Source organism: Coenobita brevimanus, chromosome 8, assembly GCF_032717465.1.
Source record: "Coenobita brevimanus isolate Jiangsu-jjx chromosome 8, ASM3271746v2, whole genome shotgun sequence".
NCBI classification, from domain to species: Eukaryota; Metazoa; Arthropoda; class Malacostraca; order Decapoda; family Coenobitidae; genus Coenobita; species Coenobita brevimanus.
Genome location: NC_136961.1, coordinates 47189284 through 47216078, shown reverse-complemented (window position 1 = coordinate 47216078; position 26795 = coordinate 47189284). Strand labels below are relative to the sequence as shown.

The 26795-nt window shown below is 39.0% G+C and overlaps 1 protein-coding gene across 4 annotated transcripts in view; it reads left to right on the top strand.

Annotated features, from left to right (window-relative positions):
- The window catches only part of Wnk (Wnk kinase), a 110780-nt gene that overhangs the window by 32466 nt on the left and 51519 nt on the right, over positions 1-26795 (top strand). For 3 of the 4 annotated variants that reach the window (XM_080277139.1, XM_080277135.1, XM_080277132.1), the window contains exons 13-15: positions 6222-6280; positions 11968-12667; positions 16514-16738. In XM_080277139.1, coding sequence (XP_080133265.1) covers positions 6222-6280; positions 11968-12667; positions 16514-16738 — 984 coding nt within the window. The remainder of the gene's footprint in view (positions 1-6221; positions 6281-11967; positions 12668-16513; positions 16739-26795) is intronic. The other variant, XM_080277144.1, reaches the window with a different exon arrangement.

Genomic DNA, 26795 nt, shown 5'->3' with positions numbered 1-26795 from the left:
TATAAAAACCTTGATTAATGTTTTTTACTAGCTGTAAGGAATTTTCATTGTTGTGTTTCGCTCAAGGTATATCTAGCTACACACTATTTTATACTGTATTTGTAATGCATTGTTAAAAAACAATTATAATAGAACATTTGTTATAGCAGTTATACCTTAGTTTGATAGATAAAAAACAAATTAAGAAGGTATCTAGTCTTTTCTTACATCAAGATATATTTCCCCATTAAAAAGATTGGATTATAAGTGATAAACTTAAATAGTATAGTAACAAGAACATATAAAGATTATATATAAGGAATTCATATTAAATACAGCACTAAAGCATGATGTTTGGCACATGCACACTTTGTTTGTTTTGAATGTCTTTATCGTAAGTTTAGTACAACTTGTACACTGACACTTATAAAAATTTACTCAGTCTACTTGATCTATCATCCAGTACCATATTGCTCCTCTGTGGACATAGGGGCTTAGGGCTAAGCTGTTTAGTGGAAGCATTTAAGGCATAACCAATCATTGAGGTATCAAAGACCCTAACCATCTTTTGAATTCAGACATATCTGGTTGTGGTACACTGTTGTCCCTTAAGCCCAGAATTGATTGCTGAAGCTTTTGCTTATTGCTGGTATTAGCTATATCACAAATCATAGCACTGCATTTCTTGCAATTCAACTTTTTGCACTTTATTCCCTGTAAATCACAACCGTCCTTTTGAGAGACTGTTCATGCCCCATGTAATATTAAAAAAAAAAAAGAGAGAGAAAGAGAGAATTAACCTTGTCTTATACATTAAATGAAAAACTAGGAATATGAGCTACAGTAAAGGTATGTGTTGTTTTGCTGTGATTCCATACACATAACATTTACAAGTTGACTGGAATTGGACTGATTACAAAGAGTAATGTTCATTTAAACCATAATGGCACTTTCTATCAAATCATGAGAGGAGCTAGAGGCTGTTGTTTGTCTTTTTTGTGTTATCAGCAAAAAACTCCCATTGCCATTCCTGCTGTTCTCTCCATGGACTTAGAAAATCAGTCCAGTGAATGTGAAGAAAACAACACTTATGATATTGATCTAAGGCCAAATAAAATCATGATATTGATCTAAGGCCAAATAAAATCATCAGTGGATTTATTATGAGGCTGATTATCAAAAGTCCATAGATAGAGAAACAGGGCAGATATAACGACATTTGTTGACGTGCACTCAGTTATGTAGTCTTGTCCTTTTTTTATGTACTCTCCTTTCATGTTGTCATGCCCTGTTGTTTGATATAAGTAAATTTCTAGTCTGTGTATGTCTCTCTTTAGGCTAGTTTCCCTTCTGTTTTATGCCTCTCCCTTCCTCTGCTTATCTTCCAAGTAATACTGTATTTATGTTAATCAATTTTGCTTTCCTTTCATGCCCTTCAGTTACTGTCTATTATCATTCTCCCATAGCACTCCATAACAAGTCATTACATTAATCACTGGACCAGTGCCGGCTGTTAGTTGGAAAATAACTGCCTTACAGATACAGCACATTCTTATTATAGAGTCGCTCGTTATATCATTGGCATATACGATCAGTAAGAATTCAGGACCTTTTTCATTTTGGTAGTTCTTATTCATTTTGTGATCACCATGGTGCCCGATTTCTCATTATACAAACTTTTCTCACTTGTACAATAGCTACACAACTAAATTTGCCACAGTCAATTTTCAAAAACATCCCAGTCATAAAATAAGGGTGTGCTGTACCGTAGTGAAATCATTAACCTCTTCAGTTTGGTGACATCACTTTTGGTTTATTGTGACCACTTCCATATGGGCTTAATATTCATCATCATCATCATCATCATCATCATCATCATCATCATCATCATCATCATCCGGACCACCTATCCCACCCAAGGGCAGGGTGAGGATAATTTTATTTAATTTAGGAAATATCTCACTGTAGATGGAAAAAAGAAGGGGAATGATGATGATGTTGATGGAAAGATCTCTTTATTCTTGTACCATTCTGAAGAGGCTAGTGAAGGCTATATCTAGCCTTCACTTCAAAATGTCTAAGCAGAGTTAATTTGCCAGGCAGTGGCAAGATTCATACAAAAAACTATTTTACTAGATTAAAGAGGCATATTGTTAATGCAAACAGAAAAGAAGTTATGTACGGTACTTCTTTTTGTCTCATTCTTGCTGTAACACTTGTAGTATCTATCACGGATATCAAACCAATCATTGTTGCTTCTTGTTTCCTGCTATGCTCCTTTGTTTTATTTGTTAAAAAAAAAAATGCTATGACATTTCTGGCAGTATCTGTCCACTTTCAGCATCAGTCTATGTTACATTTTGTTGCTTGCTATTTCTCTCTATGTTTTATTTCTTCTCTGTACTGTCATTTTTTTATCCTTTGGCATTACTCAATACCTGTGAGTCAAAACTTGTGAGGTTTGTGTTAGGTGTTGGTTGCTCCTTGTAAAACTGCAGACCAGAACAGGAGGTGGTGAATGCAAGTCTGCTCTAGCCTTTATATACGTATGTTGTATTTATAATTTCATCACTGATTAGTGAACACAGTAGGGTCTCAACATTCGTGCGAAGTTGGTACTGGGAAACCCACACGGATTGTAAATTTGTGCTTATAATGTATTGAAGTTTTGGACAAAAAGGCAGTTTGAGTTCTGGCCTCTTGGCCAAAGACTGTCTTTTTGCTCCATTAATCATATTTATCTTCCATCTTTACATAGATGATGTACTGGTATACAGCATATACCGGTAACAACACACTCCTCATGCTGGGGAGGGATGCCCTAGTGCAGTAGCACCAATATAACCTGGCCACTTCACTGCCCAGTTATACAATCATCTATCTACCTCCCTATCCTCCAAAAGGGCAGTGGACTGCCGGATGGGAGCAGCTTTAGCCAGCAATCTCTATCCTGTCCCTTGAAAAGAGGATGGTGGACTGCAGGATAGGGGCAGACACACATACAAGTACACCGGATGCTTCTTTCAGGCACTCTTTACAAGCATTCTTCTCTATGAATCACTCAGGATTCCAGTATTTGACCACATACCTAGACACATCTCAGCAAGAATTCTAGGATCAAGAAATACACTCTTCAGACACACTGTGTACAATGTCCACACATTCTAGTTTGGCAAAAATGCCTTTGCACAAAAGGAGGGTATTTGCAGGTGAGCAGTTTTGTGATCACTTCACCGGGATTTTCTCTGCAAATGTTACACAGATATCTTTATTTGTGTTGATAATGGAAATTTTTTTACCCAACCATAATAGTCAAATACTGTATGAAACTGCAACAGTACCTGAATGATGAGACTCTGCCGTACTTAAATTTTCACATGTGCCATGTGAAAAAATTTGTAGGTTTACAGTATCATTATTATTATTTTTTTCACATGTGTTTACAAGTTTTATTTTATTGTCATTCTGCTGCTTCATGGCCTTACATATTTTTTGTTGGTACTGAATGGTACCGATAGTCATCATTGTTATTGTGGTTGCAGGCTCATCTGAAATTGAATCGAGTGGACTGCAGGCTATACTTGCCATCCTCCTGCAGTCCACCATCCTCCTTTAGGGAGATAGGGAGGGAGGAGGAATGTTTGTAAAGTATAATCAGGCATTGTGGTAGTCTGATTATAACTCTGTTACCATGGGAAGACATTCCTCATTAGCACCAGTGGCATTTGTTTCCTAAATTTCTCAGACTTGCAACTACTTGCACTTGAACGTATAGAATGGAATGAAGGCTGCCCCCTTCAGTTTGGTGATTCTTCCCCACCCCCACCCCTAAACCCACCCACCCACCCACCTAGATGACATTGTTCAGCTGAAGAGATTTTTAAAAATTGGTTAGATATAGCTTTCATTGACTTCTTCTTTACATGAGGTCACTCCATAACTCAACAAAACCATCTTGAGTTAGCTGGAATAAAACAGAAGACGTTAATGTACTGAAAGGGTTAAAGTAATGTTTTGTGTTTGTTATGGAAGAGCTGCTGTTGTTACATTGAGTGGTGCAGTGGTTTTTGAATGAGAGTTTGGCCTATATCACTGGGCATGCTGTTAGTATGGTAGTTCTCCTACATTCACACTTTCTCCTTGTTTTATGGATCCCACCTCACCTCAACCTTCATTAAAAAAAAAAAAAAAAAGTTGATAATAATATTCTAGTTATCTGAATATGAAGTTTATATAATTATTCTTAGATATATTTTTCTTGATGATATTCAGAGTGAATTGTTGTACATTCATCAAGATTAACTGGTATGTGAGATGGTGATTTTGGAATTAGCTTCTTGCTTCGTATGTTTTATTTTGGGGGAGGGGAAAAAATACCATTACAGTGTCAGTTTTTTTATTTGAATTATAGGACTGCATTTGCTAATCTTTACTTTTGCTATGACTTCTCTTCACAGTGCATATTTAGCAGCAGCAAAGACCCTTTTTGTGTATGATTTTTCTGTTATTGTATATCATGCTTTTATACTGTACTTCCCTTACCTTAACTTGGCCCAGATTTCCATGCTTTTAGGATCTTATTTCACATAGTTCAGTGGCAGCAAAAAACATTGCAGTGGATGTACGTGTTAATCACTCATTACAACTCAGCATTCAATATGGGGTGATGGCAATTTTAGGCCAAGTTAAAGTGAATAGAGTATAGGATGGTTGGGTGTATAGGTGGTAATTTGTTATGGATTTATTACCACAAATGTAGAATGTGTACAGTGCCATTTCATATATATTCTTATTAATTACAGCTATACTCAGTAGTGTATTTACAATACATATTTTGTGAGATGTAGTTGGATCATCAGATCAGAGTTATTAATTGAAATAAGTGGATAATATGTGCCTCACAGCTTTTATCTGATATGATCAATGTATACTACTAACAGAAGAAAAAAATATATAATTATTAATATAGCAGACCTTGATATTCACTTATAAATGCATGTACAGTAAAGTCCCAGGTTTCGTGCCCAAATGACTCCGTGAAAAGTGCCACGAACCTTAAATCCGCTAAAGTTGGGGCATTGATCCTATGGAAAATAGGCTAATTGGTTCTGGGTCCTGTGCCAACTCCCCATAAAACCCATTTATGCAATGTAAAATTTACTGATCAAACTTAATAAGAAACTAGTATTAATACAAAGTACATAATAGGCAAGGAAACTCACTTGGAAGGCTGGAGTGAGGTGCATAATGGGGGGGATGGGGGTGTAATTTCCAAGGCAGATGGTGAGGCTACTGCGCCCCACCACCTTTGGCACCTCCACCCTCCTCTGCCTCTGCTGGTTCCGCTTCTGCACGCAACACGTCCATCCTGTGCCGTATCTCTTCTGCGGCAGTGCCAACGAACAAGCGACAGTCGCTTTCTGTGCGCCTAGTTTGTTTATGTTTTCTCGCCGTGAACAGAGTGGTTTTCGCGCGAAGCCCAACTTTTGGGAATATATGCAGGCTACCGCTAACCTGAACGAAAATGTCGGTAAACTTGGGGCTTTACTGTAGTAGAGTTAGATATACTTTTCTTAGAGCTGAAAAATGATGATATACTATTTTCCATAGCTTTTAATAAATACTGTTTCGAGTGTGGTAATGGGATTTCACAACAGGTAACCATATAATTGAAGTGGCACTGTGTTCTAGCTTCCTAGTGGCTTATAGTGAGCAGATAGCTGGTCTAGGCAGCAGTGCATGAGTATTCCTTCTTGATTGTTAATCACCAAGTGCATATTGTCATGACCATGGTGCACTTGCATTTTTATTATTTCAAGCATTATATATGAATTAACTTTCTCATTCTTACGACAGGACTTCAAGTATATTTTGCATATAGTTCTATTACATGAGAATAATGCTAAGTTTTTAATCCATGGTTATCTCTGAATACTGTATATATATATATATATATATATATATATATATATATATATATATGACTGATTGCAGAATAACTTTGATGATAATACTAACAGTTGTAATTATAGGATGTTTAATTGTGCTTAAAATTCTTAGATGAGAAGAACTGTCACTGTTTAAATTTATGGAAATATCTTATGAAGTTCAGTAATGTGAATAAATAACTGTAGTCTCAGGATAATTACAATAATAGTAGCAATACTTATAATTGAAAGTTGTTAGTTGACAGGCTAACAACATACATGAATGTGTATTAAAGGCATTTACCCTTCCAACAGGTGGAACCCTGCCCATCACCCCAGATTATAGACACCTATTCCCATCTGCTCAATGACAGGTAAGCACATTCTCATACTTTCATTTTTTGGCTTGCAATTTCCATATTCACCCATATGCTGAATGATTCATACTTTATGCAACCCAGTTTTTTATGCATGGCTGGGACAGCTGAGTCAGCATTACAAGTTTCTACCCGCATTACTTTGAACCCCTTGTAACCGTTTTCATGCTTTGTAGTGTCTCCCCCCCCCCACCCTTCCTTTTTTTTTTCTCTCTCTCAAGCCATTGATTGTATGATTGATTAGTTATTTCATCAGGCAATCAAAATGTCTTCATTCCTCGCAAAAAGCAGATTGAATCATCCTAAAAACCCACAGGACTGGAGATTGCAATATATGGACCACCCTGTGCATTAGTACAACAGCACCTTGACCCTTATACAAATCTTTGTTTGCATAATGCCCTCACCTTCAGCTGCTGCTTTTTTTTTTTTTTTTTTTTTTTTCCCCCCATATAGAGCAGACAGTTAACAGATAGTTAATGTCTTTACCATAATGCCATTTTATATTTTGTTTTTCCTGCTACAGGAAAAGTTTTTAGTTTATGAGACTTGGCGTACAGTATTCATTCACTGCTTCTCCGCATAAGGCCTCCCCAAAGCTGGACAAAATCTCTGGATGTTGTTGTTCATGTTAGTCAACCCCCAGTCTGTTTGGCCAAGCAGACCTATCAACTGCAGGCAAGCAGCCATCCCAGCAGGACCACCCTGTGCAGTGAGCTGATGTTCCCTTTTGATTGACAATGCCTTGCAACAGTGAGGCGTGGGGGAAAGTATGGTGGTCTGCTTCTTGAGCGGACACCACGTTTGTGTTGCTTCACCCAGTTAATAGGGGCGTCATAGCAGGCTCCATATCTTCCTTTTATCTGATAGGTTATATGGTTACCAGACAATGCCGTAAGTGATTTCCTGGGTTACAGAAAACCATTAGTCTTGTCACTCATTGTAGAGCCACTTTAAGTGGAAAGAAGAGTAATAGAAAGTGGCAGGAAGGGAAAGGAGAAATAGGAAGAGAGGAGGGAAGACACAGAGATAGAATGATAAAAGTCTATCTATCTATCTATTGCCAGATGCCATAATCCCATAAGAGATGGCCATTTGGTTTTGGGTTATTTGTTTTACAGGGAGGGGCACTAACCCACCACCAACCCACTTGTTGACACGTAGGGAGCATGTTTGGTTTGGTTATATGGTTACCACCAAGCGTTGTAAATGGTTTCTTGGCTTACAGGAAACCATTTGGCTTGTCACTCAATGTAAATTCACCTGTAAAGGAAGGAAAAGCAATAAGAAGTGACAGGAAAGATGGGAGAAATAGGAAGAGAGGAGGCCAGGCACAGAAAAAGAATGATAAATGCTAAGGAAGAAGTAGGCAGCATGAAGTGAGTGGATGATGGTCACCAGCACCTACCACAATGATAAAAGTAAAGGAAGAAATAGGCAACACATCAGGTGAGTGGATGTTGGTCACCACCACCTATCACCATCATCTGTAATGAGAGTAAATTAATATAATATGTCACTGGGTTAAAGGAATTACGAATTAGCGTGGTTCTTACCGTTCTTGTAATGTATATACAGTACTGTACTGAGTTGCCAGCGCACTGAAGACGTGTAGATAATTTATTGGAGTAATCAAAAAATATTTCTTTTGTATTTGCCATACCATTAATTACAGCATCTGCCTATCTCAGATGGATGTAAGACAACATTTTGGGGTTATATAGTAATTAGTTTTGTGGATATTTTTCTTTCTTTCCTTTTTTTTAATAGTTTAACTTTCATTCCCTAATGTGTACAGTATGTTTACAGTATCCTGTATACCACATACCCTGAATTATCCTTTGTATTACTCTGTTCACTGTGTAAGCTGTGATAGGTGAGTTGCACATTGAAATATTTAGTGAAACTTTAATTTATGGTTATATTCCCAGTGTATGGTATTGTATGCTCAGTATCTTGGAGTTCTGCCTAGCATGGAATTATGTTTCCTGCATTTTGGTAAACTGACTGGATGATACACGTGATAGAATAGGTTTTGAACAGAATATCTGATAGAAATTATTCTTTTCATTTTCAGTATTAGAAATGGTAAAAATATAAGCAAGCTAAATTTTATGGACATAGAAAACAGCAGTACTCGTCAGTTTATTTACATTACTGTATTCCGTAGATTCTTCAAGACACCTGATTAAGAGCCCCCCCCCCTCTCTCTCTCTCTCTCCCTCTCTCTCCCTCCCTCCCTCCCTCACTCCCTCCTTCCCTCCCTCCCTCCCTCCCTCCCTCCCTCTCTCTGCCCTACTCAGGTAATACAGCACACCCTCATTTTATGATGATGGATTTGAAAATATCCAACACATAATGATTTATCGTATATTGTCAGTTATAACATGGGTTCAGTGGGGGTCGTTTTTGGCCAAGGTCACCTACTCAACAAATCTTAAAAACAGGTGTCCAGCTCACCTAAGCTAGTAGTTATTTAACTTTGGACTTCACTTACGGCAGACCACCCAAGTCAAGTCTAAAAATTAGTTTTCAACTCACTCAAACTGGTAATTACACTTCACTTGCTGCTTAAACTCCAACATCACATTATTGTTCCAACACTGACACTAACTTACCTGGTAGTGACCGAGTTCAGAGGCCATTTTGGAACAAACAAATGACTGCATGCTTGTGTGTCTGTAATTGTACATGAAAACAGCAGTTGTGCATTGAGCAGTGAGGCTTTTTATAGGATCATGATGATCTCATAAACAAGAATGCGATCATTATTTTGAAAAAAGTCCTGACTTTAGTCATCATAATTATAAGTAGTTCATAGCATACTGGTTCATTGTAAAATGAGGGTGTGCTGTAATAGCAATCCTTCTTCATTGTGGAGATTATTGACTCATGGAGCCAGATTGTAGGTGGCATAAGAAGATTCATAGCATCTTGTTCTCAGTTATTTCTTCAGCATATTACCCCAGTGTTCATTTACTGTGTACCAACTGTCATTTATATCCTTTCAGTATCCATATCATTTTCATCATCATGTCCGATGCTGTGCTGTCTCCTGGGAACCCCCAAACAGGGGATGAGCTTGACAGGAGATGTTTCCTAGCTACCAGGTTCTTGTGCACCCCTCTCATTCTCTGAAATACTTCTCTTCCTTCTCATCCTATTTTGCCAATATACTTTTCCACATAAGGTCTGCTGTTACCTACACTGCCTTCAGTCTCACTTTCATAAGTTTTCTCTGGCACCTTATCTGTGTACATTCTTTGTACATATGCAAACCTGTAGGCAGAAGGAGGAGGAAAGAGTGAAGGAAAGAAAGACAGAAGAGGAATGAAGGAAGAAAGGAAAGGGCAGACACCCAAAGCAGCACTACATCGAGTGAGTGGATGGTGAGCACCCCCACCTACCACTATATATATATATATATATAAATCATCATCATCCAGACCTGCTTTCCCACCCTAGGGCAGGGTGAGGAGTAGCAATGTCCAGACAGCCCAGATTTAACCAGTCCAGTGGGCCATGCTTCCATTCACTCATCATTCAAACCCCCGGAATCCTGGCTCTATCAGTTACGCCAAAAACATTCACCTTGTTCCGTAGCTTCACATAAATGTATCTGATTGAGCCAATCCGGACGCTGCCACGTTAAAAAGGGGTGCCAAATCCTTTATCATGCACTTCTTCTCACAACATTCATCCAGCCAGCATGATCTATTGTCAGTTCCCTAGCGTCACCGACTTCCAAACCTCTTTTCCTCACACACTCATCCACCATATCTCTCCACCTTCTTCTTGGCCTACCTTGCCTCCTCCCTCCTTCAGATTTGCTCAGATATACCTTTTTCACCACTCTGTTATTATCCATTCTCTCCACATGACTATACAATCTCAGTACATTCTCTTCGATTCTGGTGTCCACTGACTTCCTCACTCCGCATCTTTCATGAATCACATTATTTTGTATCCTATCCACTTGCTGTACTCCACACACATTCATCAGCAGTCCCATCTCCACTGCTTTTACTCTTGACTATTCATTTTCATGACACACCGTAGTCTCACGTCCCTATGTTAAAGGTGGCACTAATACTCCTTCATGTAAGCCTCGTACAGCTGCAACACTCATATGTATGTGTGTGTATATATATATAATGTACTGTAATTCTTTATCAAATGGGCACGGCCTTCCCATATTTCGAAATGAGTCTTTCACAGGTTGTTATAATTCCTGGATTACCATAGCTACTGGGGATTTTTTAAAACTTACCACTGACAGCTATAAATGAGGATTTAGAATGCATTTTCTGCAGACATCTGCCAGTAGCAGGCCATATTTAATTTTCCTAATGCAAATTGTTAAATTTGAAAGCTGGCTGTCAAATGGAAGAAAAGTTTGGTTGGCTTATGTTTTGTTAAATCATTAAGTTTCCCATTGTTTTGACATGGGTTACCCTGATGCATCCAGTCGGAGTGATGGTTGGTAAACAAGGCAGCCAGTTGGAGAGATCGATGATCAGTGTTGCCACAGGCTACCTGGTCGCTTCCTTAAATACCCCTAAATATGCACATTTTGTCTTTTTCCAGTCACTTCTTGCAGTCACAATGGAACAGTTAACTATCTGTGTTGGTTTTGTACCAAAATTACAGACGTTGAGATCAGGAATTTGTTATGATATATGTGGAATCGCTGCACTCGTTTGTAAAGAATTACCATATATACAGTATAATCACCAGATTGAGGTGCTTTATTTACACCAGCCAAGGAACATGTTCATAGCACTGAGAGTGATGCTGTTGTTGTAAGAGAGTTTTTACAGTTCTTTCAGTTGTTTTGCAAAATTACAATATTAATTTTGCAGCAGTAATAGTAATCTTAAAATACTGTGGCTTTAGCTGCACTGCAATTGATGGACTTGATAGAGGTAAAGTTATGGAGAATGTACAATACAGTATTCATATTCATTATTCATGTGATAGAAAGTATATACCCGGTATATTGTTTACTGACAAAATATACATATAAAGTGTTCTTATTATTTGATTATGTTCCATATTGTATATTTCATTTTTGTTAACTGACTGTACCATCTCATTATTTGATGCAGCATGGTTTCGGCTTCAGTAATGAATAGCTTTTATAAGAAATGTAGCTTTTTAATAGCATTTCAGCCTTATTATGTTCCCTTTTTTTTTTCAAGCTAATTATGTGTGTATTGAGATTTGTATAATAAGATCCTATTTTTGTTCTGCCAGTCATTATTGCTGTAGCTTATATTTTGCGCCATCCCCACTGAGCAAGCTGTGTGTATACCCTTGTGTTTGGGAGCTTTGTTTTGGTGCATGCCTTGACTGCTCCCCTGTGCCCCAGGGTAAGTGCTAAGGACCAAACTCTTGGTGGTATAGAGGGCTTAGTAGCACCACTTCCTAATTATTTTATTTTCTGTATTACACCCTTACATTCTAGTATGTTATTTGTATAGTTTTAATACTGACATAATTTGCATCAGTAACATACTGTAGGATGTTTAGGAGTAATGTGCAGAATAAATTACAAGGGAAGAGGTGCCGTGAAGCCTCCTTTGCCACTTAGAATTCAGCCCTAAGTGTTATTGTTTTTCTGATATAACGTGAAATAGTAAAAGCAATATTGCTTTTTTTTTTTTTCCATGTGTGATGAGAAGACCTGGTGTGGGTGTGGATCTTCAGCACAGCAGCAACAACAACAGTAACAATATCCAAGTCTCCACCACTACCAATACCACCACCACTACCACCACAACTACCACTACTACCACTTCCACAACTACCTCTGCTGCCACTTCCTCCTCCCCATCTTCATCATCCCCCAATACCAGCACCATTATCAGTGCCATTAACAGTTCCTCTTCTGGTATTAATAGTACTAGTAACACTGCAGCCACCACTACCACAGCTGCAGTCACCTCTAACTTAGTCACTCACCAACACCACCACCTCTCTCAGACAGCTAATACTGCAAATCAGAACAACACTTCTACTCAGTACCTCCTCCATCACCCCTCTCATGGTAGTAGCACCCTTCAGTATCATCAAAATGTTACCCCTGGCACTGCTGCCACCCCTGCCCCTGCCAACACAACCACCACTCACCCCGTGTTTGACCCCAGTGCTGCCTCCGAGTCCGAGTGTAGCGAGCACCCTGCAGACGGCACTGGGGGACGCCAGCATCCTGAGCGCAGGAAGATCCGTAAAAAGAAGACCCTAGACCGATTCCCCAAGCTGACTGTGTTGAGTGTAATAGACACCATGGTGGAGTGTCAGCTGGAGACTGTCAAACAGAAGACAATCGTATTCAAGTTTGACATCACTGACAATGACCCGCAGGATGTTGCCAACAAATTGGTAAGCTATTACTTCTCTGTTGTCCAGTTTAACTTGACTTAAAATTGTTGTAATGTCTTTCTTCACTGGTGAGCCGAAACAAAAGATTTAACAGCTGAACTGGCGCTGGTCACAGATTTGTGCTATGGAAAGTATGTGTAGCCCTAGTGTCGTGTTATTTTCCACTGAGCTATGGTAAATAAGCTACAAAGGGACAATATTTCTGCCAAGTAAAGTTGGACAAGTTGTATTAATACAGTAGAACCTCAAAGTTATGGACTAATGGGAGGGGGAGGGTGTCCGATGATGCCGATTGTCCAGAGTTGCCAGTGAACTCTAAGAGTAATAATATTCCTAAATCATCACCCATACATGTATATGCCTGAATAAAAAAATAAAATTAAAAGTAAATTAATAAAACTGTAAATAGTAGTTGGTATTAACCTTAATTGAAGAGATGAAAGGAAAGCCTGCAGTAATAATACAGGGGGAGGCGGTGGCTCAACCGGTAGAGAGGTGGCGTGCGGTCCTAACGGGCCCAGGTTCGAATCCCGGCTGGGGCAGGGAACAGTTTAAGGATTTGAATTTCAGACTATATTGATCTACCAGAAGACCCGCCGACATGTCGTAAAAATACCCCCGCTAATACCAATGCACCAGTCCTGTATGAGACAGCCCTAGCATGTATTCAATATGGAAGGTGGGTGTTAGCGCCGAAGTGGTGACATGTAGAGGTGTATGGTATGTAGGAGGACTGCTGGGCCTTGATAGCAGGCTGTGAAGCCTATGCCCAGAGTCGGACACACATTAAAAAAAAAAAAAAAAAAAAAAAAAAAAAAAGATGAATGAGCTGCTCATTAATTCTGACTCGGATTAGCTACTAAGCCTCACTGACATTGTGATCTGAGGCCCTCCAAGAGTACTTTGTGTTGCTGAAATGTTACCAGAAGTACTTGCAGCTGACTTGAAGAAGATATCCAACTTCAGGTCTTTACCTTACCATTTTTGTACCCTTATGACAATTTCTCTCCAGTTTCTAATGTATTGATAGTAAGACTTTTGCTTCTTAGGTTTTGGTTGTCAGCATAGTTGAGATTAATATGAGACTGCCACAAACAGTACTCATTTTGGGCTTAATGTCTTGACATTTATCTTTGTTGCTGGTACTCTCAGCATTATCACCAGCACACACTTCGCGGCACATTTCTTCCTCTGAGAGTATCTAGTAACTTGGATTGTCATCATCTTCAAGCCATGATTCAGTATCTTTTAAATTTTCATCCAGTTTTATCAGCATTATACACTTACAGTAAGCTTAGCCCTTCTGTATTTATCAGCTCATTTAGACTGAACCTGAATGGTTCAGCTCCATCTGTTGCAGCACTCCCAGCTTCTTCATAAAGTTTTCTGTTGCTCAGTCCATGTCTATGTTTGAACCACCAAAGCCAGCCATCACCCTCCTTGAGTGTTATGCTCAGCTTCACAGCTAACTGCTTAGCTGTGCCAGGTAAAGCTGAACAAGTCACAAAAAATGCCACTTCTCTCTTCCACGTACCACTTGTAAACAGCCTCTTCTAGGTCTTTGTCTCATGATTTTTGTGTGTTTTCTACTCGATATTGGTACACCATTACATGTTCTTATATTCCATGTCTGCCATATTTTGGGGCAAATTGAGTCAATTTTTCCTTGGCTTTTCTGTATCAGACATTGTTTGCTTTTTCACTCCGTAGTCTTCACACTTGCTTGACGCTGGCACCTCCGATTCAGGCTTCTTGTTTCTCTGTCCATTCAAGTTTCTGAGCAAAAGTTAGAGTTACATTCCTTCTCGTAACACCCAACATATCTTTTGATGCCATAGTTTGTTGAAATAGGATATGATGAGCAGTAAACTGAAGACAGTGTTTAGCTTCAGGGAACGCAGTGGAACTTGTGAGCGATGGTTTAGTAAATCAAACAAATGATGGCCATGCTAGGTTGCTTGTAATGCTGAAAAGCCACCTGTCAGATGCCTCACACACCAAAAGTTATAGCAAGTCATTAAAAAAAGAGTTGTGTCAGCATGTGAACAAATTGGAACCAACAGATTTTGTGTGTTGCTGCCAAAATCCAGTAAATCGAGGTTTGTGCTTCCAGTGGTCTACTGTATACTGCCTTCATTGTCTTAAGCACTAAAGAACTTTTTTTTTTTTCCCCCCCCTTCCATAATAGTCTATACAGCATAGCCTTAAAAAATTAGACAGTGGTCCTTCCTTAATAGCAAATTAAGCTAATGCAGATTGAATCTAATATTCGGACACCGAATTTTCCCAGATCATCACTATTCTACACTCAGACTCTCCTTAGTGCTACATAGATCCATTCTGCAAACTAGTACATACTTGTCGGATGTCTCAGAGGGACTGTGGCACTTACATCATCATCAAAAACCACATGTCGTAGTTTGTGATGTGGTAATTTTCTTCTCTGTTACAATTGAGTATGTGGTAGGTGGGGGCATTCACCATCCACTCACTCGATGTAGTGCTGCTCTCGGGTGTCTGCCCTTTCCTCTCCATCCTTCTTTCCTTGCATTCTCTTCTGTCTTTCTTCCCTTCATTCTTTCCTTGCATTCTCTACTGTCTTTCTTTCCTTCATTCTTTCCTTGTCCTTCTGCCTACTGGTGACTTTACACTCCCTCTTCTGTCTTTCTTTCCTTCATTCTTTCCTCTTCCTTCAGCCTGTGGGTGACCCTACACTGAGTGACAAGCCAAATGGTTTCCTGTACACCAGGAAACCATTTACTATGTGGGGTTGTAATCATATAACCAAATTTTGGCACCTGGTGGTTTAGTGGGTAATTATTGCACTCCAATTGGATTGAGCCAGTGAAAGTTTATATCCAAGGGGTGGTTGGGGTTTTTTGCTTATGTAATGCCACTCAAGGATGAGTGAGGCTGGTCACACTCATCTTATATGTCGGGACCAATTGCCTAGCCCTGAGCTCCTACGCTCCTCATGAGGCAGTGTAGGATTGGATGATGGATGGATACAATTGAGTATGTTCACCTGTGTGGAGCAATTCTTTGGTGTGCAGGGAGATCAAGGGTAGGCATTTGTGCTGTGTACTAATAGTACATTAACTCTGTTGCCCATATACATTTACTGTATGTAGATACTGATGGTCTAGTAGGCTAAGGCACTCTAACCAGTTGTGTCCCATGGAGATCTAGTTCTGCGGGAGGGATGGTTGGAGTTTATTGCCAAAATAATGCCATTCAAGCAAGCAGCTGGTCACTCTAGCCTTCAGTGTTTGGACTGAGTTGCCTGACTCCATGCCCCATGCTTCAGATGGAACAATACTGAATTGGATTATGTTGATGCTCTTTACTCTAGAAGCAGAACAGTCATGTCTCAAGAGTCCTGGACTGGAAAACACTTGGAAAGCCCTCGTTAACATAAAATGGTGCAACTAATGTGACTTACCAGCAACAACATTGAATATTTTACCCATGTTAATAGAGGGACCACTGTATGAATGTGATAATATGGAAACAGATGCACCTTTTGGTCACTATTGTTTTGTATTTTGGCCTGGAAACTATTTATACAGTATGTCTACAAATTTTTATACAGACAGTCCTTGTTAAAAGTATGGGAAGTGTTCTAAAACATCCTGTCTGTTTACTACAGCTGGTGATGTAAATTAAGGGAACTGTCTGATCAGTGTTTTTGGAAGCAATGGTATTTGATTGGACAGTATTGTAATTTATCATGGACCTAATAGCAAAAGAGGATGTCAAAAAAAGTGACATGACAAGGATTTACCGTGAAGGTATGTGCACCAGCGATAATTTGCATGTTATTGATGTAACATTGTTTCTGTTTAGGTGATGACGAACCTGCTGCCAGTAAATCACTCTGAAGTGGTGGTTAACTACATTGAGGACATCATACGGCAGCTGCAGGCCAACCCCAACACTTTACCAGTTGTCTCCACACCTGGCCTAGATTCCCGGAGTAGCCAGCAGCCTCTGCAGCAGCAGCAGTCCCAAGATCCTCATCATCGCTCACCTTCAGCATCCAGGAGACAGCGCGATGACTCAGAGGCTCGGGTTAGTATACATAATGGCTTTACTGGAGAGGCTGGTCATCTATAGGGGCTGGGCCATTAAGTTTCTCTAAGGAAAAAAGAGATTCTTGATGCCTGAATTGATCCAGAGGTCAAGGGGCTGGGCAGCAAGTTTCTGTATGGATTATGGTTTCTTAATGCCAGGGTAAATACAAGGGTTTATTCTCTCTCTCTCACTCTCTCCAGTGCTTCAGTAGGGCAAGGCATATATATATATATATATATATATATATATATATATATATATATAAAGATCAAAGGTGACAGTTGTAGGTCTGACCTTTTCTTCTTGGCAATATTGATGCAATACAATATACATTTGCATTCAAAATTACAGTATGCCACTAATAAGGCAAGTTGTGTTTGAAAAGTTAACCTGTGTGCACCTTAATGTACTAGTAAGCTTGTAGATACCTATATCTGCATGAAGTGTTCTCATCTTAGCTCTCTGTTCTTCTGAAATAACATGAAATACAAGGCTATGTAGACAACACATAAAAATAATTGTAATAATACCATATATGTTGAATACCAGAATGCAAGGTGCATTTGGTTACTATAAGATTAATGCTTCCTATAATGATTTGATTCCTATAATTTTTTGATATTTCATATCTGATTGCTCATTATTTGCACAGTGTGTATGTGGTAGGTGGTGGCGACCATCGTCCACTCACTTGATGTAGTGCTGCCTACTTCTTCCTCAGCCTTTATCATTCTTTTTCTGTGCCTGCCCTCCTCTCTTCCTATTTCTCCCATCTTTCCTGTCACTTCCTATTGCTTCTCTTTCCTTTACAGGTGGCTTTACATTGAGTGACAAGCCTAATGGTTTCCTGTAAGCCAAGAAACCATTTACAACGCTGGGTGGTAACCATATAACCAAACAATTACGTGCTCCCTACGTGTCATCAAGTGGGTTGGCGGAGGGTTAGTGCCCCTCCCTGTAAAACAAATAACTCAGAGTCAAATGGCCACCCCTAACGGGATTATGGCATCAGGCAATAGATAGATAGATAGTATTGGTACAAAATATTATGGAGTTGTGAGCCACGAAACTATTGAAATGTTATTTCAGTTCCCTGATTTATAAAAGGACTGATTCAGTCTCACATCTTAGTTCCTTTATATCTATCAATTTGTATATATATATATATATATATATATATATATATATATATATATATATATATATATGGGGAAATGTGATAGAAAACTCTACCATAACCATGTTCAGTATTCCACAAGTGTAAATGGGACAAGAGATGTGGGTTAGTATTGGCTCTGTATATTGCTGTAGGGACATCAGAGGAGGAGAAATCCCTAATGATGTATTGCAAGAGCTATAGAGCTTCTTACATCACAGATAGTGAGTAATGGAACTGCATTGTTTTTGTAACAGTATACAGCCAGTACCCCCTTTGGAGTGTAGGGGCCTGAGGCTAGGCTACCATAGTTCAGAACACTTAAGGGGAGGAAATTGAGTTTAAGCCCCTGGTAGCATTTTCCCTAATAGAAAAACCTCTCACCACCTTTGGGATTAAACTGTACCACCATGCAAGCTACAGCTCTTTCCATCACCAGAGGTGTACCACCAAACACCCACATAAATAACACCATAAACCAACAATATATCCGTAATGAGCCATATATGTGGTGGAATCATGAACAGCTCAGTTATGACTGTCAACAAGTTATGCATCATTTATTTGTAGGTGGCATTATCTTGTAAGTATTCAAGAATTGGTCTGAACATCATTTGCTGATGTACTGGGTGTCCTTAAAGTCCTGCTGGGTGTACAAAAATTTATTACATGTAAATGGCTTAACATGATTCTATATATATATTTTTATTTTTTAAAGACATTTGTGCAATAAATTTTTTAAACCAAGCAGGACTGTTGGATGAAGTATATTTTTCCTCTTGCTTTTGTACACATGCTTAATGTAGGGATTGAGAGAGCTCTTGATATATTTATTTCAAGCAACATTATATCTGTTCTGTTTCTGGATTACCTTTCATAGAGGTGATTCAGACTGATTGAAAGTTGGATTTTTCCCCCCAATATATACAATGTTTAAGTCACCAAAACAAGTTGAATCTTTTTAGATTCTCTTGAGCTGTATGGCAGCTCCTAATATAAAAAGAGATTTATCCATCCATCCATCATCCAATCCTATGTTGCCTGTAAGGAGCAGAGGAACCCAGGACTAGGCAAGTTGGTCCAAACATTAAAGATGAGAGTGACGAGCCTCACTCATCTGTGTGTGGCATTACTCTGAGCACTAAACCCCCCAAACCCCTTGGATGTACACCTACACAGGCACAGTCCAGTTGGAGCATAAATGAAAGTTTATTTCTTCATGCAATACTACATATGAATTAATAGCCATAGTGTTATTTCAAGGTTTTGAGTGTTGATGAATTCTTTGAAAGACTGGTGAGAAGCAAAAGGTCAACCAGTTATCATTACTGTATTATTATTATTGTAAAGTTAACCATTTATAATAATAATAATAAATTATTATCCATACACCCATCCATCATCCAATCCTACATTGCCCCATGAGGAGCATAGGAGCCTGGGGCTAAGCAGTTGGTACTGACATTTGAGATGAGAGTGACCAGCATCACTCATCTCTAAGTGGCATTACATGAGCAGTCAACCCCAACCATCCCTTGGATATAAACCTTCACCAGCTTAATCCGATTGGAGCACAATAATTACCCACTGAACCACCAGGCACCAAAATTTGGTTTTATTATTATTGGCAGTGGTACCTCCTTGCCAGGTACGGAAGTGATAGTTACTCTTCCGAATGTATTGTTTTGTGGATGGCCAGATTCAAGATTATATGATGCATCATAATTAGTTTATGTTTCCTAGATTATAAGTTTATTAGCAGTGATGCAATATTTAGTGAGTAATAGAACTAGGAATTTATCACAGTCGGTCATGCTAATGTTACTGAGTGAGTTTGGTGTGGCTGCTAACCTGTTTCTTCCAAGTGCCGTATGTCCTTGTTGTATGTCATGGAAGTGCTTTAGATTGGCACAACTTTTTTTTGGACACCATCTACTGTAAATTTAGGGAGCTTGGTAAATTTGCTCTGTAGAGAACAACTGAACTTTACACACAATTTTTTTTGTAATTTATTCTGGAGTAAATCAAAGAAAGAAAAAGGATATAAGCATTTTATCATATAATAAGGACATATTTGTGCAAATCGGTTGTGGTTGCAATGAGTTGGTTGTGTTGTTAATCTTTGTGTGGCGTGTTAGGCCCGCTACCTGGCCAGGAAGCTGAGCCGATCCTCCCCTAAGCGGCGGCGGCGACACAGCTCAGTAAGTAGTGTCCCGCAGGGCTCAGTGGGTTTGTGTCAAAACATCTGGGAATGCCTCTTACTCTTAGATTTTGGCTGAAGAGCATGATTGATGCCTCAAAACGTCACTGTCACTGCCAGTCAGGTCTGTCATGTGTTCCTTACTTGCTGTGTGTCAAGGCAGTTACAGTTGGTCTGCCCTGTACCAGGCCAGTATAACTTTCTTCATGAAAAGTAACTGTGAAGTCAATTTTGAGAAAAGAATTCATTACTTTATTTATGTAATGATCCATATTGCAAAATTAGTTTTTACTGTATTTTATTCCCATGAGAAAGGATCATAAATTGGCATTGTTGTAAGTAGAGTGATGGTACTAAGTAAAGCAGCAGTAATGTGTGTTTCTGTTCACCTGGCAAGCAGGACTGAGCCAGTGACACCTCTCATCCTTGATGAGACGACTGACTCTCACCCGAGGCTGTGGAAGTGTTTAGTCCTGCCCTGCCTTCCTCCCTCACACCCTCACCACCATATCCCCTTGGCTCACCAGTGCTTTTTAACTTTACATTCCTCCACTGAGGCCATTTGAATGTTGTTTGTCTCACTTGTAAAAACAATATATATATATTTTTTTAACCCTTTTGCTTGCTATAGATGCATCAGGTTGTTTTGTCAGGCTACTAGTAGATGATTTTGTTCATCTGAGAGAAGTTCTAGTAGTCAGTGAGTAGAAAACTTTCTAGTAAACTTTGGGATGCTTAAATTGTGCTTGTTGTTGATTCTGTGACCCTAGACTCTTCTGTAATGTAAGCCCAGTGGACTGCAGGTTAAGTCACCTTTCTGCTGTCCACCATCCTCCTTTGAGGGGGATAGGGAGAGAAATGATGGATGTTTGTATAGCTGGGCATTTGAGCCACTGGGCTGTATTAGTGTTACCACATGAAGGCATCCCTTACCAGTACCTTGAATTTTCCATAGAATAAAATAGTTTAGATTTAGCTTGACTGAAACACCCAAATGTGTCCAAGTCAGTAAAAGGGTTAATACAGAGGGAATGACAGGCACCACATGAAGTATTAAGATTGCTACACTTCCAACTCCTACAGTCCTGTTTGATGCATAAATGGTTCAGGAAAATATTTCCATTGTTATGATTATCTCAGGTGCAGATTTTTGTAATCCATTGAAGCTGGGGATGTCTTTTTTTTTCCACTTTCTTCTTGCTGTCTGTTGGTAGGTAAGGGCACCCATCAGCAACTCACTGAATGTAGTGGTACCTGTAGGTGACTACACTGAGTGACAAGCCTAATGGTTCTCTGCAACCCAGGAAACCATTTACAGTGCTGGATGGTAACCATAGACAGATAACGGGGTGATGTAGAGTCTACTATGGTGCCCCTGTTAAGTGGTTGGAGGGATTCTAATGCAGCATCCATCCAGGAACTATACCTCCACCCTCATCCCTGTGGCTCATTGTGGCAAGGTGCTCAGTGCTGCAAGGGAATATCAGTTCGCTGCACGGGATGGCCCTGCAAGGGTTATAACTTGCCTGCAGTTGATGGGTCTGCTTGGCCAGACAGACTGGGGTTGCTCTACTACTGTTGCCTTTTCTTTGCAGTTTTATTCACCTTAGGCTCTCGTTATCAAATTGAAGAGGTTAAATATCACTGTAATAAACCCTTCCAGTACAAGAGGTACCGTAATCCCCTGTTTAAATAAAATCATCTGTAAGCAGCAACAGTAAACCAAGCAGGACATCGCCTAGATTCATGTTATTTAGAATAAAAACAGGCCATTCCATCCTACTCTGTTGGGTTGTAGGGGACCATGGCTTTTAAGAATATTTTCCAGATATACATAAGAAATGGAGGTATGATACATGCACATTGTGTTGTTCTTTTTTTTATTCCCAATATGCATGCTGATTTTTCCTGGATTGTTATGGCATCTAATAATGGAAATATCATACAAATACACAATCGAGTGATTTGCTACACTGATTAAGTAACCACTTCAGTCTGATGATGTATATTAAATATTTTCTTGCTACACCCACCACAAAAAGTATTGCAGCACTCATCTCTATGGGATAGAGCCAAACTTTTAAATAATTTTCTGCATTTTCCTACCTCTGAAATTCACCGATTGATGTTTGATTGTACATGATGACTCCTAGATCCACTCTCAAAACCTTCAGTGCTCATAGAGCTCCTATCACAGGAGAGTGCATGTGCAGTGTTTCCAGTCCTGTCCACCGGGTTTTAAAATGTTTGTTGTGGACGACTGTAGTTTTTCCCAGTTCTCATTCAAGTTGCCTGGGAAAAGCATGTCTGCCGACATATCTGTGCATTGCCAGATGCCTTAATGTCATGTGAGGTAAAGGTCAGACTCTTCACTTTAGAAGCAGAAAAGGTCCTTGGCAAAGAAATTGTCAGACTGTAAGTGCATCAGTGTAAACGAAGGTAGCATTAAGTGGCCTGCCAGCTGTTCAGGTCTTGACAATAAATCCATGTTCTGGTTGACCACATGGATCACAAACCCTCTTCTGAGGCAAGAAGTACTCAAGACCCCTGGCATGACAGCAGCAGAGTTACAAAGAAAGCTCTCTCATGTTCTGGGAAAGTATCACATTACTTCATTCAACGCCATTTCCATGGCCTGTTGGCATGATGCCTGAAAAAATGCACATGGCTTAACTTGAATTTGCCCACAAATATCATCCATGAAATCAGATCAGTGGGCACGTCATGTGATGAGAGTTCATTCCAATGTGCCCAAACTAGAGGTGATAGGGAAGACATCCACAGAGTCAGCAGGTATGACCATCAGTACACCAGGAGAACTATGCAGCACCCAAACTGTTTTATGATCAGGGGCCTATTGAGTGGAGTTATGGGGAGTAATAGTTTGTATATCCTTCTACAGAATGTTTCAATAAACAGTGACTGGTATTTGCGTGTGGTAGAACAGTATTTTCATGCAGTATGTGACATTCATGGTTGCAACATTTTTATGCAGGATGGTGCAAAATGATGTTGGTCCGGAAAGTGCTGAGATGCGAATGTGCCAACAATATTTATATGTAATGCCAGAGAACAGCCAAGACCATATTTCATTTGAAAAGGTTTGGTCATACCTGAAACAGTACCTTACTTCTCAGGATACCTCATCTTTACCCCACCTAACAAAACCATCAAGAAGACGTGGATGCAAGGCTTAAGTTTAGAATACTTTCATGTTCTGTCTAGTTCCATGCCAAATAGTCATGCACAATAAAGTCTGAACCATGTGATACTGAGTGGTTAGCCGTACCGTACAGTGCTTTTTTCACCATAAATAATTGTGTAACAAAAAATTGAGAATGTTGCAATACTTTTTGCATTGGGTGTATCTTGAGATAATTATATTCAGCTTTGGAGAGCATTTTTTAACTGGAGGGGTTTGAAGATCTAAGCTGATTGAATTTGTCTGGTAGCAGCAAGAATAAAATGAGTAGTACAGCACTGGATTGAAGGCATTGAGTATAATTTTATGGATGTTAGGAAATTTATACTGTCCCAAATCCCTCTGTGTCAGTTATGAATTTTTCCTAGCTAAAGTCTCTCCCTATCTCATGTAAGACAGTATGTTAGTTTGTGTGTGTGGTGTGTGTGTGTGTGTGTGTGTGTGTGTGTGTGTGTGTGTGTGTGTGTGTGTGTGTGTTTTATCTGTCAAGGTGCTCAGTGTAACTCCTCCAGGCTTATAGTCTTTTATATGACCAACTTCTCTTCACATACACCACATTCCCAGTCTTAAATTCATTAATTTGTTGTTGCAGTTGCCAATTGTGTTGTAGATACCTAGACCTCACCATGTCCCCTAAGTTTTAGACCCCAGTGTTCCCTAGTAAACTCACCTTACCTGACAATGGTGTAAGAATGTAGTGATTGTAACATCCAGCATATTGAACATTCAGATTACAATACTGCCAAGAATACTCTGGTTGGAACAAATAATATGAGAATACAATATATATTATTTAGTTCATAGGATATTTGTCATTCCATAAGTCAAAACAGAATAAAGTATTTTCCAGTATTAATAGTCCAGTCCAGATTTGAATTTAATTTGGCCATGACTCACACCCGTTCACATCTGCCATAGTCACTAACTGTAATTCATTCCAGATCAGAAATATTGCTACAGGTGATGGAGTTGGAGAGGGAGCATAAGTAGGAGTTGAACGGTGTGAGTCGTGGCCTAGTGTAATTATAATTTGGAATGGACTTCTGTTTGTACACATGCAGGGTACATAACCTTCACGTATACTGTTTTTCAGTTTTGTCATATATACTTTACAAGCAGATTATAATACAACAGGTCATTGCTTGAGCTTATGCTGTTCTTGGCTATATTTGCTAGCATTGATTTATTTTGTATTCATTTTTGCCTTGTATATATTACAAATATCATTCATAATGTAGTACAAAAAGAAAAGACCTTATTTCATAATTTCAGTATGCGATTGCTCTATAAGCTGTTTTTAACCCTTGGGATACTTTCATCATGCATTTATATCATTATAGATGATATTGATATTGAATGTATAGTTCGCTTTGGCTTCACAGCATTTAATTAACTGGTAGACCCTCAGACTTCAAAGTCAGGAAGCTGTTCAGGTTTTACATTTGAAGCTAAAGCTTTGCTTTTATGATTATGACCTTTTATATGAAGGCTTGATCAGTTATACCCATACAGTATGGGGTAGCTTCAGTGCAAAACAGCAATGATAACACTCTTTCCATTGTAGGATAAATTAATATTATATTATTATTACAGTATTATCATCATCATCATCATCATCATCATCATCATTATTTTGTTATTATTATTTTAATATCGTTATGCCCCTTGGCAATGTACAATAGTGTTTTGTTATTGTTTGTCAAAAGATGGAAATAAGACTGTGTCTGTATCAGAAGTCCTGATAATGGACCATCAGACATCTGGATAGTATGATGCCTAGTATGATGCATATATAATGTGCCCTATCAGATAAGGTGAGGGATTTCTCATTAGTTACCCAACATCAGGGTCTTCTGTTGTGTTACTGTACATGTAAAATGTGTACTATTGCTGTAGGAGTAACAACTCATGAATGCATATTGCATTTTCGTACTCATTTGCTGTATGCTTTGTGTATACAGTTAATCAAAGAATAAAAACAGTCTTTTATGTTAGAATCTCACCTTACAATGTGTAGAAATGTTCTTAAATTTTGTTATGTATTAGTTAAACATTTAGAAGTTTGTTCTGTTGTGTCTTTAGATGATTTAAGCACAGCACTCATTCATACCAAGTGTTTAGTGGCCGAGTGAAAATGTTTACTGTTCTATAAAAGTTGAGATAACTTGTTTTTATATGTATTCAGGGTATACTTTACTTTTAGGGATAAGGATTGTATTGTAAGTTGCTTTGGAGATTTGATGACACCTCTTCCTTAGTGATTTATTTAGCAGATTACCTCTCTGTATCCTCTTGTTATTGATGCAAATTATGTTGATATTAAAATGATGTAAATAGTGTACAAGAGAATGTTAAGATGTGATGTAGGCTACATAATAAATAACTAAGGGAGAGGTGTAACAGTAATCTCCAAAGACACTTAGAATACTGCGCCCAAACACAGTACAGTATTTACCTTAATAACTAACAGGCATTGGTTACACCCCTCTCGATCTTGAATTTTGGTGAAGATTCACTCATTGATGTTCAGCTGTATACTGCACAGTTTAGCTGAAATTACACTACAGTAGTCTCATTATTATGACCAGAGATTATTAAAGGTCATTTACTACTCTTTAAATTGTTAGTCCATATGAAGTATACACCACCTGCACCACTTAAACTTTTGCATGATCATTTGTTTTTGGTGTGGTGGAGTGCAACGAGGCATGGTGGGAAGGGAAGTTGGGTATTTGTGGAAATGTGTTGTAATGAGGATGATTATGATGATATAGCAGTGAGGAGTGGAGATGATTATGGCTTGATGTGATGGAGTGCAGTGAGGCGTGGAGATGATTATGGCTTGATGTGATGGAGTGCAGTGAGGCTTGGTGGTGAGAGATGTTGAATCTTTGTTAAGATGATGTACTGAGTGTGCTTTAGGATGTTGCGCATGTGTTGAGATACAGCAGTGTAATATGAAGATGATGATGGTGAGGGTATGTGTGTAGCTTTATGACATTTTCCCTGTTTTATTCATGCTATCTTCTGACCATTTGATTGAGCTTATGACCTATTTTCATTGATAATGATGTGGCCCATGGGGCATCTAGTAATGAATCTGGTTGAATGCAGGCTAAAATTAACCTCTCCTGTAGACCACCATCCACCATAACCCTTTCAGTATGAAGAGATTTTTAAGTTGAATAAAAGTCCCTGTTGGTAGGAAGAATTAACTAGTGTGGTATGAGTTTGTGGCTTGTGGTACAGTGCAGTGTGATATGGTGTTTGTAATGTGGTGTCAAATGATGCAGTGTGTGGGTTGTGTGGTGTCATGTGGTGTGATGAGTGAGGTGTTTTGGTTGGGTATGCATTAGTTTAAAGTGTGTGGGTTGTGGTGTGGTGTCATGTGGTGTATTGTGTGGGTTGTATGGTGTCATATGATGTGGGATGTTTGGTTTGGGTGTGGTGTGAGGTGTGTGGGTTCTGATGTGTGGTTTGGTATGGTGTGAGGTGT